The sequence below is a fragment of the Watersipora subatra genome, chromosome 6, assembly GCF_963576615.1.
Source record: "Watersipora subatra chromosome 6, tzWatSuba1.1, whole genome shotgun sequence".
Classification (NCBI taxonomy): domain Eukaryota; kingdom Metazoa; phylum Bryozoa; class Gymnolaemata; order Cheilostomatida; family Watersiporidae; genus Watersipora; species Watersipora subatra.
Window position 1 is genome coordinate 60,560,742 of NC_088713.1, and position 15,207 is coordinate 60,575,948.

At 36.9% G+C, this 15,207-nt stretch overlaps 2 protein-coding genes across 2 annotated transcripts; one reads left to right on the top strand and one right to left on the bottom strand.

Moving 5' to 3' along the window:
• The first annotated feature begins 1,911 nt into the window (after positions 1–1,911).
• LOC137397948 (uncharacterized) lies at positions 1,912–15,207 on the top strand. Its single transcript, XM_068084044.1, has 3 exons — positions 1,912–2,172; positions 9,455–9,629; positions 14,450–15,207. The coding sequence occupies exons 1-3, from the start codon at positions 1,991–1,993 to the stop codon at positions 14,453–14,455; spliced, it is 363 nt and encodes a 120-aa protein (XP_067940145.1). The 5' UTR covers positions 1,912–1,990; the 3' UTR covers positions 14,456–15,207.
• Positions 4,943–5,523, bottom strand: LOC137398818 (polysialic acid O-acetyltransferase-like). Its single transcript, XM_068084994.1, has 2 exons — positions 5,302–5,523; positions 4,943–5,266 (listed from the first exon to the last, which is right to left on the bottom strand). The coding sequence occupies exons 1-2, from the start codon at positions 5,521–5,523 to the stop codon at positions 4,943–4,945; spliced, it is 546 nt and encodes a 181-aa protein (XP_067941095.1).

The window sequence follows — 15,207 nt, forward strand, 5'->3', positions numbered from 1 at the left end:
GGTTATCAGCTTTTACTCATTAACGAAAAATGAAGCCACTGTCAAAACTTTGTATGCTAGAGTTGTCCTCTCTTGGGGACTGCTCTTCTGTGAAGATGCTTTGAAAAAACTCCAGTCATATTGATATTGGCTCTGCCTATCATAACAGGATACGTGATCTTTAATTTAGTCGTTGTGTTTTGACTTGGCTTCTGTTTTTTCAGGAAGTTTTTACATTGAGTTAGGGATGGTCTTGCTGATTTAGAAATACTTGGATATGTTCATGTGTGTATGGCATTGGGTTAATTTACTGAGAATTGAGTTGCATGCAGATGATATAGATAAATAAATTTAATCGAGTTTGGCATCTACATACACTGAATATATTTAGGCAAGCTGAAGATTTAAAAAACCGAATTCTCAGGTTTTATTAAGTAGGCATTGATGCAAACAGAATATTAAATCTAACGACTTCTTAAGTTAAATAAATGCGTTATTACAAACCTGTTACAAGTGAAAAGTCGTTACAGCTCTTCAGTTGGAAACTCACCAGTCTGGAATCTTGAAAAAAAGATGGCAAGCACGAATTGATAATCAACTCATCGTTTTACTGAACTCAGTGGTTGCAACATTTAATTGAATTGCTACGGACGTGCTATTGTTTTGCTTTTTGGCCCCAACTAATATAAATATAAGAGTCACGCAGGCGCCGCTTTTGGTTTCCTGCTTGGTAACAAAACATGGCCTCTAAAATGCTGTCCAAGGGGTAATGTTCAAAATCCTGTTGGGCAGCCTTTAGCTAGTGAGCAACCAAAAACCCAAACACGTTATACTATGTACAATGTTGAATCGCTCCAAGTTCTTGCACCAAGATGTGAATGCAACGGCTTCAAGCTCGCTGGGAATGCTGGTTGTTGCCTCCATTTTATTTGCCAATAAAAAGAGCCACATTGTTTAAAACTTTTATTGTTTAAAATTATTAGAAAAGATGTAGATTTTCTAAACATCAAGATCTACAAAAGTGAATTTTGAAAACTATGAACAATTTTAGTGCTAACCAAGCTGAAAATATTTCCTAACTTTCACAACTAACAACATCCGCTAGAATTTATACATGAAAGCAGCCGATTCATTTGAAAACATAATTAATCCACTGCAGTTAGACCATAGAAGTAGACATCGATGATACTCACACAGACAAATGATACAGACCATATTATAGTCATCCAATCATTAATTAACAATCGATCTTACCAGAATCAATACTCATAGAAAATCTAGTCTTCAGACCTGAACCCTTGTATATCTGTATATAGTGTCAATCAATTTATTTTTGTATAAGTTATCTCGCATAACCTATTTGAAGTCATCCTCTCATGTAAATTTTCTTGTACATAATTTTTTAAACAAATAATCTTAAACTAAACATGAATTGTTCACTACTCTAATCTTGTATTCAAGATACTTTTACAGTTTGCATTTTATTTGATAATATGCCTGCAAATAAAGGCTTTTTGTTATTTTGTTATCAATAAAATATTACTAACTAATCAAACAGAAACGCGATTGCTCACTCACGTGACCGCGCTGAGCGGTCCTAGTTTCACCACACCTCTTGCTTCGGACGACATAATATAGACGCGTACATGTGTAACGTATGTCGCACATTCGACCCCTCAAAAACTCTCGACTCAAAAACATGTAGTTTTATAAGATCAGTGTTTAGACAACTCCCCGGTATTGGTACTTTTATGATCGCGTGGTCTTCTAAAACACACGCTTATAGGGCGTGGTCAATGCCGCAGCTATTTATTGGCCGCTTGCGTTATATCTCAGCCATGATTGGTTAATTGAGCTATTGTTAAAGCAGCTTTCCTTATTACTGACTAGCAATAAGATTGTACTATACCGTCGATTGTAGTAGCTAGTTACAGCGCAGCTCGATCGCCGTCGTTGCAGTTGAGCTTTAGTTTGGTCAAAATTGACTTAAAAAGATCTCGCCACACCAACAATGAATATCAACAGAATGGAAGCTGAGATTTTGAGTGAAAAGTTAGAGGAGCTCAAATTAAAGCTGAGTAGGACAATTTCACAAATGCAACTGATTGACAATCGGATGAGAGATCTTTTGCAAAGAATGAGGAGAGCAGCAACAAATAAGAAGCATTCCTTTAGATATAATCTTAAAATGAGGTATGTATTTTGCTGATTATTTTAGTTTCAGCATTATTCTTATATAATGTTGGTCCTCGTATCGGTCTAGTCGTTAACATTGATTGCAAGCCTGTCCTTGTTTTATTTGTAATGTAGCCAGGTATCTAAATTTCGTTCTTTTTGCCGGCATTGAGTTTATTCTAGATCTGTCCTACTAGCTTAAATCTGCATACCAAAAAGTGAATCAGCTAATGACAAATTCAGGCCTCTCAGTTTCTAGGATTTTGTATCCAGCTCTGATTTTATAGCTCATTTCTATAGTTCGGCATGCCTGTGGGTATATTAATCACAGTTAAATTGCTGTGGTCTATATTACATATCATATTTGTGCATTGAAGAACGAGAAATCTTTTCAGACCTTACTTGACGTAACATTTCTTACTTGAGCAAATCTTAGTTACCCATAGGCCTAATGTTTAAAGAATACGTCACTGAGTGGTCATTTAATATGTTCATGGCTCTCCATTTTCTGAGAAACATTGCTCAAAGATTATCATAAACTGTTTGAGTTGGCTTCGGACCTGACCTGCATGCTTTATGCTGTTATTACGGGTTGAAAGGTCAATCACTTCTCTGTCATTACAGCCAACTAGCACGCTCCGTATAATGCACTGCAGGAGCTAAGTAGTAGCCAAATACTAGTAGTCTACTATTTTGCACTTCTGTTAGAACCTGAAAACAAGAAATATGTTTTCACTAAGAAAACATCTTAACGATAGAGGTTTACTAACCCGAGGACATGAAATGGGGTAGCTGTATCTTACATAAAAAAGAGCTGTAGTTCTTTTTTAAAGGTTGACTTGCAACAAAATTCACATTACAGTTATTTGATATCAAAAGATTCACCATATCTTACTCTGTTGTGTTGTAGGTGCAAAATATGTGGAAATGTGATTACAAGCTCTTAAAAGCTCAAAAACGAACAGTTAATTGCCGCCATCACAAAACCGCCGTAGATTAGAATCTCTTTCCAAAACGGCTCGAATGGGACATAGTTGTACAGTATAGTTTCTGTTTACATTTTCATGCAACCTCATTTGTCGAAATATTTTCACAAATATACTTCACGCATTCAATAAAACCATGTCTATTGTTCTTACGCGTCTGTTTTATCGTCATTGTAGTGCTGTCACTTTTGGCCCTGATATCTTATAACTACCGTAAAAATTTGTTTAATTTTTTAACCTTAGCTCGAAGGAGTACATGTCATTGTTTGATACTCATCACGAGCCTGTTGATCACCTGTGATAATTGAAAAGTGCTGCAGAAATTATTTGCGAAGTATTGGGTCACATGAACAGATTATGACTAGACGATTAGACCAAGTCGAAACAAAACTGTAAAGTAGCGAGCATCTATATTTGATACGGGGTCTTCGGTAAAACCCGAAGTGTTTGTCATAAACTAGTGCTACGAGAAGTTTTATATTGAGCCTTTTATTGGCCTTTCAATTCACGCGAAAACATCACGTGACAAAACAATAACCAAATGTTATGAATGTCAGAAATATGAACTGATTCCAATCTACGGTGGCTCTTCGTTTTTGAACTTTTAAGAGCTTGTAATAACATTTCCACATATTTTGTACCTACAACACAGCAGAGTAAAGCATGGTGAATCTTTTGATACCAAATAACTGTAATGAGAATTTTGTTGCAAGTCAACCTTTAACCAATCAGTGATTGAAGTAAATCATATGTGCATCATGTTTTCAAACCCATGTCACCTCTTCTTTGTCATTGTTTGTATGCACAAAAGGTATGAAGTCAAAATGTGGTCAATGGTTCCCTTTTGATGGTTTATGGAGATTTTGCCTAAATTCTGTTGGCCGAAAACACATGTAGAAAGACAACTTGTCAAAATTAAAGCCTTTATCAAAAAGTGGTTTAGTAAAAATTTTAGGCTATAAATCGAAAACATAAATCAGTTGGTCAAAAATAACAATATTGGACAAAAATATTATTAATTATAATATGAATACTAGGTTTTTACCTGTTAGCGAAATTCATATTCAACTTAGCGTTAGTTTAGCTTTATGATTTTGTACTAGCGGTAATAAATAAACATATGCTAAGTTATAAGTGCTTTGCTAAACACAATTTTAAGATGGATGCAATTCATTTTTTTTATAAATTTCTGTGACATATGGGTTTAATAATATAAGCATGCCTAGCATATGGTGTTCTGTTGATTCAAGGTCGAAGTTGCTGTGCAAAATTATGTTTGTTGAAAGCTCTCACAACTTTACCGACATGCATGTTTATTTGTTTTACAGCCTATACATAGTGAAATATTTTGAGAAGACATAATTGTTATGTTATGACTAGATGTGTACTTTTTAAGAATGATAGCAAAATGATAGTGATATAAGACGAGTCTTTTCATTAGTTTTGGATAATAATAATTAATAATAATAATGAATTATACTAATAGCCTGTTGACAACAACGGGTTTGACCATTTTCTTTTCCACTAAACCTCCATTTATCCTTTTGATCATTCCATAGTCATTTATAGTTTTGTTGAGCAGTTGTTTGCAATTGGTGATCGCTGGTTTAGGAAAGAAAACTCACACATTTATTAAAACATGATAGCCTTTTGTATTGCTGTTACTTGTCACAATAGAGCAGCTGGGCCAGCAATTATGAGGCTGTTACTTGTTACAACTGTGGTGTTACCTGTCATTATGGTGCTGTTCACCGCCATTCCGGTGCTACAACTTGTCATTACGGCGGCGCTTCCACTTGCCATTACAGTGCTTCATCTGTCATTACGGCGCTGTCATCTGTCATTACGGCGCTGTCATCTGTCATTACGGCGCTGCCATCTGTCATTACGGCGCTGTCATCTGTCATTACAATGATGTCACCTGTCATTACTGTGCTGTCACCTGTCATTACTGTGCTGTCACCTGTCATCACTGTGCTGTCATCTGTCATCAATGTGTTGTCATCTGTCATTAATGTGCTGTCATCTGTCATTAATGTGCTGTCATCTGTCATTACTGTGCTGTCACCTGTCATTACTGTGCTGTCATCTGTCATTACGGCGCTGCCATCTGTCATTACGGCGCTGTCATATGTCATTACGGCGCTGTCATTACAATTATGTCACCTGTCATTACTGTGCTGTCACCTGTCATCACTGTGCTGGCATCTGTCATTAATGTGCTGTCATCTGTCATTAATGTGCTGTCATCTGTCATTACTGTGCTGTCACCTGTCATTACTGTGCTGTCACCTGTCATTACTGTGCTGTCACCTGTCATTACTGTGCTGTCATCTGTCATTACGGCGCTGTCATATGTCATTACAGCGCTGTCACCTGTCATTGCGGTGCAGCTTCCACTCCGATTAACTAACGTATCAGTGTATGTGAATCAGTTATTGGAAACTGACAATGTATTATTACATCATACGAAACTATTACGCTGTATTTTATAGTTTGATGTTCTTACTCAGTGACATATCCTTTGTACAACAGCTTGGTAACTGGTACAAATCGCTCATTTCACTAAAAATTGGTAGTTTTATTCAATTTGTAAAGAGAAACAACTCATTTGTTGCACGATTTTGATTATTAACATTTGTAAGCCATAAAAGCGCAAAATCAGGTATTTCATAGTAACTGACTTGTATAAAATATACTCATCGCTGAGTCATAGGATCTACCAAATACCTTATCATAATGAAGACGCAACAATTACACCAAGTTAAGGATTTTGCCATTTTAGCCGATGTATTGAAACTAAAAATATATCTCTATAAGTAAAAAAATTATTTTGTCTACGTAAAACTATTTGCAACAGGTGAAACTCTAAACGGGAAGTTGTCTTCTTCTTACGGAGAACATTCAACGTATTAGCATGCCAATATTCCATAGAAGTGTAAAATTGTGATGATTTCAATATATGAATTTCTATACAACGCTTATAAAAGCTTTTATAACATTTGTTATATGCAATGTCCAATCGATATCATTCTGGCAAATCTAAAAACAGCCCTGACACTTTTCAATTGCCATTACATTCACTATTGCAGTTGTTTACAGATTGCCTGCTTATGACTGTCTCTGGTTAGTAGATTTCACCATCTACTTGCCAATAGGGACTAAATAAGCAAGTTTTAAATACTGAATTGAATTTAATAACATTGAATTGGCAAGTTATGACAAGTGTTACCCTCTTGTGGGCAGATGGCAGCTTAGAGCTTTATTGCAGCGCCATAGTGGTCTCGGTGCTTGAGGCTTCATGATGTTTCGCTTTCTTAAACAGATTAGCGTGTAATTACTGCTTGAAAAGGCTCTAAATTTACCATATTCAAGTCATTTATGTGATGGGAGTGTTCATGAAGTTATCAGCCAAAGCTTACAGACATTTCCGGCAGAGTACATCCTGTTACTCCGTGCTTCTATACAAGAAAGGTGTAATCATACGCATTCACTGCGTTTATTACTTTAGAGATTTTCTCTTCATTACATCCTTAAGTGAGTGGGAAAGCACAACAAAAAAGATTTCGTCTTTCAAAGAAGGTTTTTACAATGTTTGTTTTTTGACAAAGTTGGTTCTACAACAATTAGGAAATGGAATTTCTTTGAAGACTTAGAACTCTTTCACTCCTGTGTTAAACCATAACTGCCACGAACAACTTTTATCATATTTACTAAGTAAATCAGACATGCTGATTCCGATTTTGTAATCAAAATAAAGATTAGGCCACTAACTTTCAGAGTAATGAAGAACTTTTTATAGCGTTTTAATATCGGTCTCGAAAACAACACGATCGGCATAACAAGCTCCGCCCATAAATACTTGACGTAACCTAGCTTTTTAGGAACAGAAGTTACGTAGGGATGTTTAGACCGATTTAGAATAATAGAGATGGGTGTTTTAAAATTCATTAATATCTAAATTCAACCTTAAAAATAATATCAGTCTTTTCTGAAAGGTAGATAAGCTATTTAGCATTGCATATTTAAAAAGCGCAATAACAACGCTAGCTCGTAATAAAACCGCGCTTTTTGAGCTCATTTTTCTCGGCGTCCAGCCCATTTAAACGTCATGTAACAAGCTGCGAGCATTTTAAATAGTTTATATCCGTTTCATAAAAAACTGAAACTATTTTACAGGCTGGATTTAGATAATAATGGGTTTTAAGACACCCATCTCTATTATTCTAAATCGGACTAAACATTCTCAACTTCCGTTCCTGAAAAAGCTAGGTTTCGTCACATATTTATGGGCGGAGCTTGTAATGCCGATTGTGTTGTTTTTGAAACGGATATTGAAACGCTTTAAAAAAGCTTAAATGACTTTGAAGGTTAGTGGACTAATCTTTATTTTGAGTACAAAATCGGAATCAGCGTGTCTGATTTACCTAGAAAATACGATAAAAGTTGTTCGTGACAGTTATGGTTTAAATTCGTTATTCTGATCAAATTAATTCAAATGGTTTTTTGAAAATTTGATATACCGCTAGTATTTATGCAGTATCTTGAGAATTAATACAGATTTTGTTTTACTATAGAATTCATCTTATTCAGAACAGAATTCTCTGCAAGATAACTACAATAAAGTTTAGTAAATCTCACTCTCTCAAAATTTTTGACGCTTTGCATTGAACGAACACGGAGATTTTCTATTTGCCATGATGATAGCCATCTGATTTTCCCGTTTTGAAAAATAATAAAAATGGAATTACATAGCAAAAGAACTTTCGGCTGGTTGCACGTGATTGACAACAAGGTTGTTTTGGTATAGCCAAAATTTGATTGGACTAAGGTGTAGGCTTCATAATAAAAAAGGAGAGTGAAACCCTATTGATTAGCCGATTCAACAGCTTACGGTCTGCACTTCTATTACCGGGATTGTCGATACACCGGCTTACAGCAGCTATGTACATTATCTTTATGATAGTATTAGAAGCTGTGTACAAGTATTTTGATTGTGGTCATAAATATCAGTTTTCCATTATATACTGTAGCTTCATATATCCAATTTTTTTAACCAAAATATTTAAAACAGTCGGAAAAACAACAAGTAGCTTTAAACAAGTCACTGACATCATTAGGCAATGAAGAGGTCCTAGAATCCTATGAAATGTTTAAAATGGAATAGCTGGCACGGTACTTTAACGCGTATCATTCGCAAGTACTGTTTCCATTCGTAAGCATGATGGATTCGATAAAATTTTGCGAATCGCAAAACTCGATTAGCTTGCGGATTTGTCGTTGCCATGATGTTGTTAACTTGCGGATTGACTCAAGTTTGCAAATCATGCGCGTCATGGAAACATAGTGTATAGACTCCAACGAATCCATCTTTAAGGTCATCTGGACATTCTGCTCACACAAGGTTGTGATATGTATTTTTATTGGCTTCAGCATTCAGTTGAAGATCTTAGTGGAGAACGGATTAATTATTGTTTGCATCTCGTTGGCTCACTTTGTTCGGTGAAAGTGAACATTCTGCTGCAACTTTTAGAGTGTCCAATAAAATTTCTAATCGATTGTTGAAATTACATTGAAGATGTAATTTTACAAGCCAATAAACAACTACCATGATATCACCAGAAGTTGTGATATCATGTATGCAAATACTGATGAAATTCATCCTCCGTTGTAGCTAGTCAGTGTTGTTTTAGCTTTGCTGTCAGCATCATCTAAATGGAAGATGACCATGTGCGACTAGGTCCTGGTAATATATATATTTAAAAACTGCATGGTGAAGCAGCCAGCTCGCAGAGTGCACTGGTGCACAGGCTATGTCTAGTTCATACAATCAGAGTACACTGGAGCACAGGCTATGTCTAGTTCATACAATCAGAGTACACTGGAGCACAGGCTATGTCTAGTTCATACAATCAGAGTATACTGGAGCACAGGCTATGTCTAGTTCATACAATACCGTCTGCTTTCCATTCTTTTTGTCAGTGTCATAGTTCAATGCTTTCAGATCTGCTCAGCAAAAAATGAAATATTTCTGATTGAAAGATTACATGCATTTTAGCTCTGTTTACAAAAGGAATGCTGGTAGATTACCTGGGCGTTCTCGAGAGTCAAGCAAGCAATAAAAATAGTCATGCTGTAGAAAAAATCTTGTTTTTTATTTAGCAAAAACATTCAGATCCTCCTCCCTGGCAGGGGAGCAAGCCTGCACTTTGGCAAATCCTATATGATAGCATCAGGACTGGTTGTGATGCCTTTACTGATACCCACTGAGAGATGTAGAAGAAGGAAATTGTATTGTGGAGTGCATTTTGCAGGGCGACCATTGCTGGGGGGCTCAAGATTGTCTACACGGACTACGTGACGAAGAAGGCGGATGAAGTAGCCATGATGGAGCAAGCACTGGAAGCTCTTCGTCAGCGACAGCAGGCGGAGGCAGTAGAGCAAGCTGAAGCTAGAGAGGAGGCTGAAGGAGAGGCTGCACAGCAAGAGGTTAGTATGAACTGCTTATGACTGGTTCACACCATCGTCCTATCTCGGCATTGATACCACAATAATTTGGTAATCGTCGGTGATAACAATGTTCACACTATCACAAACCCATCTGCATTTGCATCAACGAACGCTCCGCGACGTAGTGTTTTTTAAGTTTGTTTGAAAGAATTTTTTTGTTGCCACATGCTCGAATCAAATACTAGTCCCGCAGCAGCTATCAAAGCGGAAATCAATTGCGCTATCCGCGATAGCGGAGTACCCTTGCAGAAATGGTGCACACTGTACAGGCTGTCGTCGACGCGTGGTAAAATATCGGGAAAGTTTGTTGACTGCAGACTTTCCCGAAGTATCCTCCGCATTGTTTTGTGGATGCTGTCGGTTTATGGTGCACGTAGTCGACGATAAACACCGAAAGGACAACTCCAACATACGGCGATATAGTGTGAACCAGCCTTTACTCAACAAACTCGAGTGTTTGAATATTTATTGTTTACTAAACAACTAACATTTGAGGAATAAGGATATGCAGGGTAAAAGATGAGTATGGATTGCTAAGGGAGCTCAACGCTCAATAACTTCAGTGTTTTAATATTTGTTGTTGATTAAAAGGGATTATCCGTGAATCATTCTCCTCTAATCTGGTTATATTCATCAGAGACCACTTACCACCTGCGAAATAAGCTGACGCTCGGTGATTGATTACCATCAGCCGTTTCTCAGAGAAGCTCTCGACTCATCTTCGCATTTCCTCCAATAACTTGTAGTCCTGACCAATATGTTGGAATACAGTCTGTTAGAATACAGTCTGTTAGAATACAGTCTGTTAGAATACAGTCTGTTAGAATACAGTCTGTTAGAATGCAGTCTGTTAGAATGCAGTCTGTTAGAATGCAGTCTGTTAGAATTCAGTCTGTTAGAATACAGTCTGTTAGAATGCAGTCTGTTAGAATGCAGTCTGTTAGAATACAGTCTGTTAGAATTCAGTCTGTTAGAATTCAGTCTGTTAGAATTCAGTCTGTTAGAATTCAGTCTGTTAGAATTCAGTCTGTTAGAATTCAGTCTGTTAGAATTCAGTCTGTTAGAATTCAGTCTGTTAGAATTCAGTCTGTTAGAATTCAGTCTGTTAGAATACAGTATACTGTATTCTATATTTGGTATCTGGTCTTCCCCATTATACCCAAGCTTAAATTATACAATGGTACCTGGTACAATGGTACAATTCGACCTCGAACGCCACGCCAACTAAAATTTGATTTCCATACACGAAAGTGTCGATCGATGTTCGGTTGAAGCACGTGCAACAACCGGTAGCATAATGGTTTCTGTGTCGAAAGAGATGTTATGGAACTCAGTCTTTTCTGAAAGAGAAAGTTGCTAGTGGTATAAATTATTTCTATTTTTCTATCATCTATGTCACTCTTTAGCGAGAGTTTGCTGACAGCCTGGAGCAGGTGGTTCTGTCCAATGTTTGTTATTATGCTAGTTTGCTTGTATAGTTCAGAGTTGTTTACCCATGTTAGTTGGTTTGTGATGAGAAAGGTGTTTCCTCCATTTTTGCTTACTCAATGCAGTTATTGATTAAAATATTAAAAGATGCAAATCTATTGACATCCTGCAGAGTGCAGAGAGAATTCCTGATCAATCCAGAGCTCACCATGAACTACTGTACATCGATGAGTGATTCTATCGATAGACTCGGTTTCAACCATTGACAAGCCAAGTCATCATCTTGTTATGAAAACTTAGCGATTGGTGGAGAAATTGAAAAACGTAAAAACCTCAACATGCAGATTTCACAATAATTTGCTTCTATAACCGAGTTCTACAGAGTGTTAGTGGTAGTCAGCTTTTTGTAGCCTGTGGTTCAACCAGGTATGTAGATGATGCTCATTTGTGTCATTTTGCTGCAGAAAGTTCACTAAAAGCGATAGTGAAAACCTTGACTCAATTGAAGCATAAAACAAGATTTAGTGGTCGATCGTTTCACCTGACTAGTTCACATGGATTTTGTGAAAATCTTTTGTTGGAATTCAAAGCATAATCCGTGTTATTTCGTGTTATTGAATGCATGAGCCTTCTATGGACTCTGATATCAACAGTGCAAATGATCTATTGCCAAGGCTGGTTCATCTGCTATGCCTGCACAGACGCTACTCTACATACGAGCATTCGTGTTACAATACCAACAATGGTAGATACAAATGGTGTTGTGCGTATGTCAAGAATGTTCGTACAGAGATGTCGTTAGTTGGATTTTGTGTTTAATTCTCTAATTCATTTTATTTTTATTCCTCTCTCTTTCACAACTATTGTTAAATAAACAGTTTTATATGAGCAGTAGATGCCATTTCATATATTTCCAAGCAATTACACAGCTAACATACCCCGAAGATGGAAAGTACTTCACCTCAAATACTCATCATTTAGATTGAGAAAAGGACTCAACCTACTATCAGAATGATCAGGAGAAATTACATGTTGCGACTATGCATAAAATTAATTTTGCTGTAATTTTGCTAATATGGCTGCTTTTTTCCAAAGCTTCATTACCAACCTATGGTCGGCCTTTGTCATAATAATATATTACAAGGTTACTTGACTTTCAGTGATGAACAACAAACCTTTTAAAAATGGAGCAGGAAGTCATGTAAAAGAGATTTATATAAAAAAAACAGACAATAAATTTCATCTGCACACGTGTTTCTCAACACAGATGGCAAAAAAGTTGCAAGTCATTCTAGAACATTGTCCATTTATACAAAAAATAGCAAAATTTATGAAGTTTATGAATACCTATCTTCAATAGATGGTGCAATTAAATTGATAAATCCCTGAGGAGGCAGGTGGGTGCAATTGACTTTCATCTATAAATGTACTCAATTGTGGAAGGGTTAATATATTGGAGTTGTGGCCACACCATCCATTATCAGTAGATGAAACATTTCACCAAACAATTAAACCTTTTCTATTTAAAAATAAAAAAATATTTAACATATCGGTGACATGTTTGTAAGCCGTTGCAGTCTGATAAGCTAATTATTTGTCTTCCTTCTTGTGATTGGATGCTTTTAGCAATGTTTCAAGCATACAATAAAGTCCTTAAAAGTTGAGCTTATGCCAGAGTTCATAGGTCATTTTAAAGGTTTAGATCACAGCTTCGAATTGCTCTGAAAAGAATGCACAATCGTTGTATCGAGCAATATTTGAACCATAAGTACTTGTTCGTTTTAGCACCTAAAGGAGAAATGGAACAGCTTCATGCATGACGATATACTAAGTTATATTGTATAATAAGTTAACATTTATGTATAACTAGCCAAATGCCTTGATGACTCTATAGATGAATGCCTCGATGACTCGACAGCGACTGATCTTATTTAAAAAGGGAAGACAGCTTTCAATAAAATATTCAGTAAAGCATAATTATTTAGTTACACATACATGTACTTAGCAGAGCTGAAGTTTTTAACTGACATACCTGAAGGCTGTTTCACACAATATCGCGTTAGTCATCGTTTTCCTTTTATCGTTCATCATCGAACATGAGAACCATGAACCAATGTGAACCATCGATTATGTGAACCAATGGCATCGATGAGGCATCGCGACCGCGCCGGGACAGTTCCCGATATTTTGCCGAGTATCGACGACCGCCTTTCAAATGTGAACCATTTCGGCGATGGTAATCCGCGGATAGAGTGATTTATATATATCCGTTTATGATAATCACTGCGGGAGTAGTTTTTAATTCCAGCACACGAAAATTTAAAAAGAAAATGAGAACACTACATCACGGAGTATTTGCTGATGCAAATGCGGATGGGTTTGTGATAGTGTGAATATTGTTATCTCCGACGATCACTTAAGTATTGTGAAATCATTGCCGAAGATACGACGATATAGTATGAACCAGCCTTTCGGAAAACCTCCTTGTGGTATCATGTTAGAGCTGACCTGAACTTTCTACAATACGATAGATGGCGCAGTTCGGCGCCATCTATCCTGCTGTAGAGCGATATAAAGGTTGAACCACTCTGTATATAGCCTGTCTTGACAAGCTGTTGTTTTTGCGTAGTTGTCCCCTCGTCGAGCGGCGAGCAACAACAGCTTGTCACAAGACGTACTGCAGCTGATGCATCAGCTGCATTTATAGGGAGTTTTTCTCTTCCGTCTACGCGGCTTGGCCGCGATGTTATGTCGGTCGCTCCATTGGTAATCATAACGGATTTCACGCAAAAATTTATGTAGAAAAATTAAGATAAGAATGTTTAACTGGCGACCCCTCTCTGCAATAAACTTTATTAGAATTTGAGAACTTAGGCAACAACAGCGACTAAACATGTCGTTATTTGTGATTGTCGAAAGAATGTCAAAAACTATGCAATGATTGGAAGTGGGTTAATACAGTTCTAAAAATCAATTCTGTTGTGAAAATGTCGATCACAAAAGAAAGTTTGTTTCTCAAATATTATTACGACTTGACACGGCTTTCGCTTGCTTTGTCTTATTACAACATAGCGTCTATATTCGAGGCCATGTTATAGTAAGAGAATGCACGCTAAAGACTTGACTAGTTACTACTATTAATAAATATTCCAGCCTTTTCGCTGAAAGGTGCAGATGTTATCTACATAAAGCATCATCGCTAAGTTGGCTGTTTTTTCAAGAGCTTTTTTCAGTAAATTACACTCCTTGCTTTGCATGATTAATGTGACCAACTCTATAGTAGTTATTATACGCCTGTAAACCACCCACATGTAGGTTGGGTCAGCCCTTACTAGCTCTAGAAATCAACTTTTCTGCTTTTCTCTTTGTAGCACTGAATTGTCATGTGGAGGGCTTTTACCCCTATCTGTGCCGCCCGAAGAGGTTCTACCACGCGATCTACTCGACAATCAAGCGAACAACCTACATCTTTTGATGCTTCGTGTTCCCAAGTACACTTTTAGTAAAGATTTTCAAGACTTGAAGTATTACACCCTGTAATAGTATGGAACTCTGGTTGACAGATACAAAAGCGATGCAAAGGCATTTCGAACAAACACCAACGTGCTAGAAGTATTTAGTATCCGAATGAACACTCCATCTGGTGCCAAGTGCTTTCCATCTAGTCTATCAAGGCGTTACACAAGGCCTGGCAGGACGCCAGAATTAGTGTGTCAACACTTGCCGTGCCAGGTGTGCATTGCGTCACGATGTGTCATGCCTCCGTGTCACAGTTCCTGGGCAAAGGATCTAATCCTACAAAGTATCTTTCTACTTACATACCGGTGCTGAGTTGATATCACGCGTCCTAATATTTAATGTGCATAATTTACCTCAGTCTATGCAGAAATATATATTTTTTACTTGTTATTTTCAGCTTGCAATTCAACAATGGGCTGACTCAAATTAAAAACATTGCACACATACGGATGTTGGGCTGGATACAATAACAATGTTTATATGATGCAGAAATGTGTTCTGTATTCAAATCTTCTTGCTATCATGATTTGATTGTTATTTATGTTACACAAAGCATTTATAGCTGGTTTACATAATTACAGTGCTTCAATTTCAGTAATAAAGTTTGATA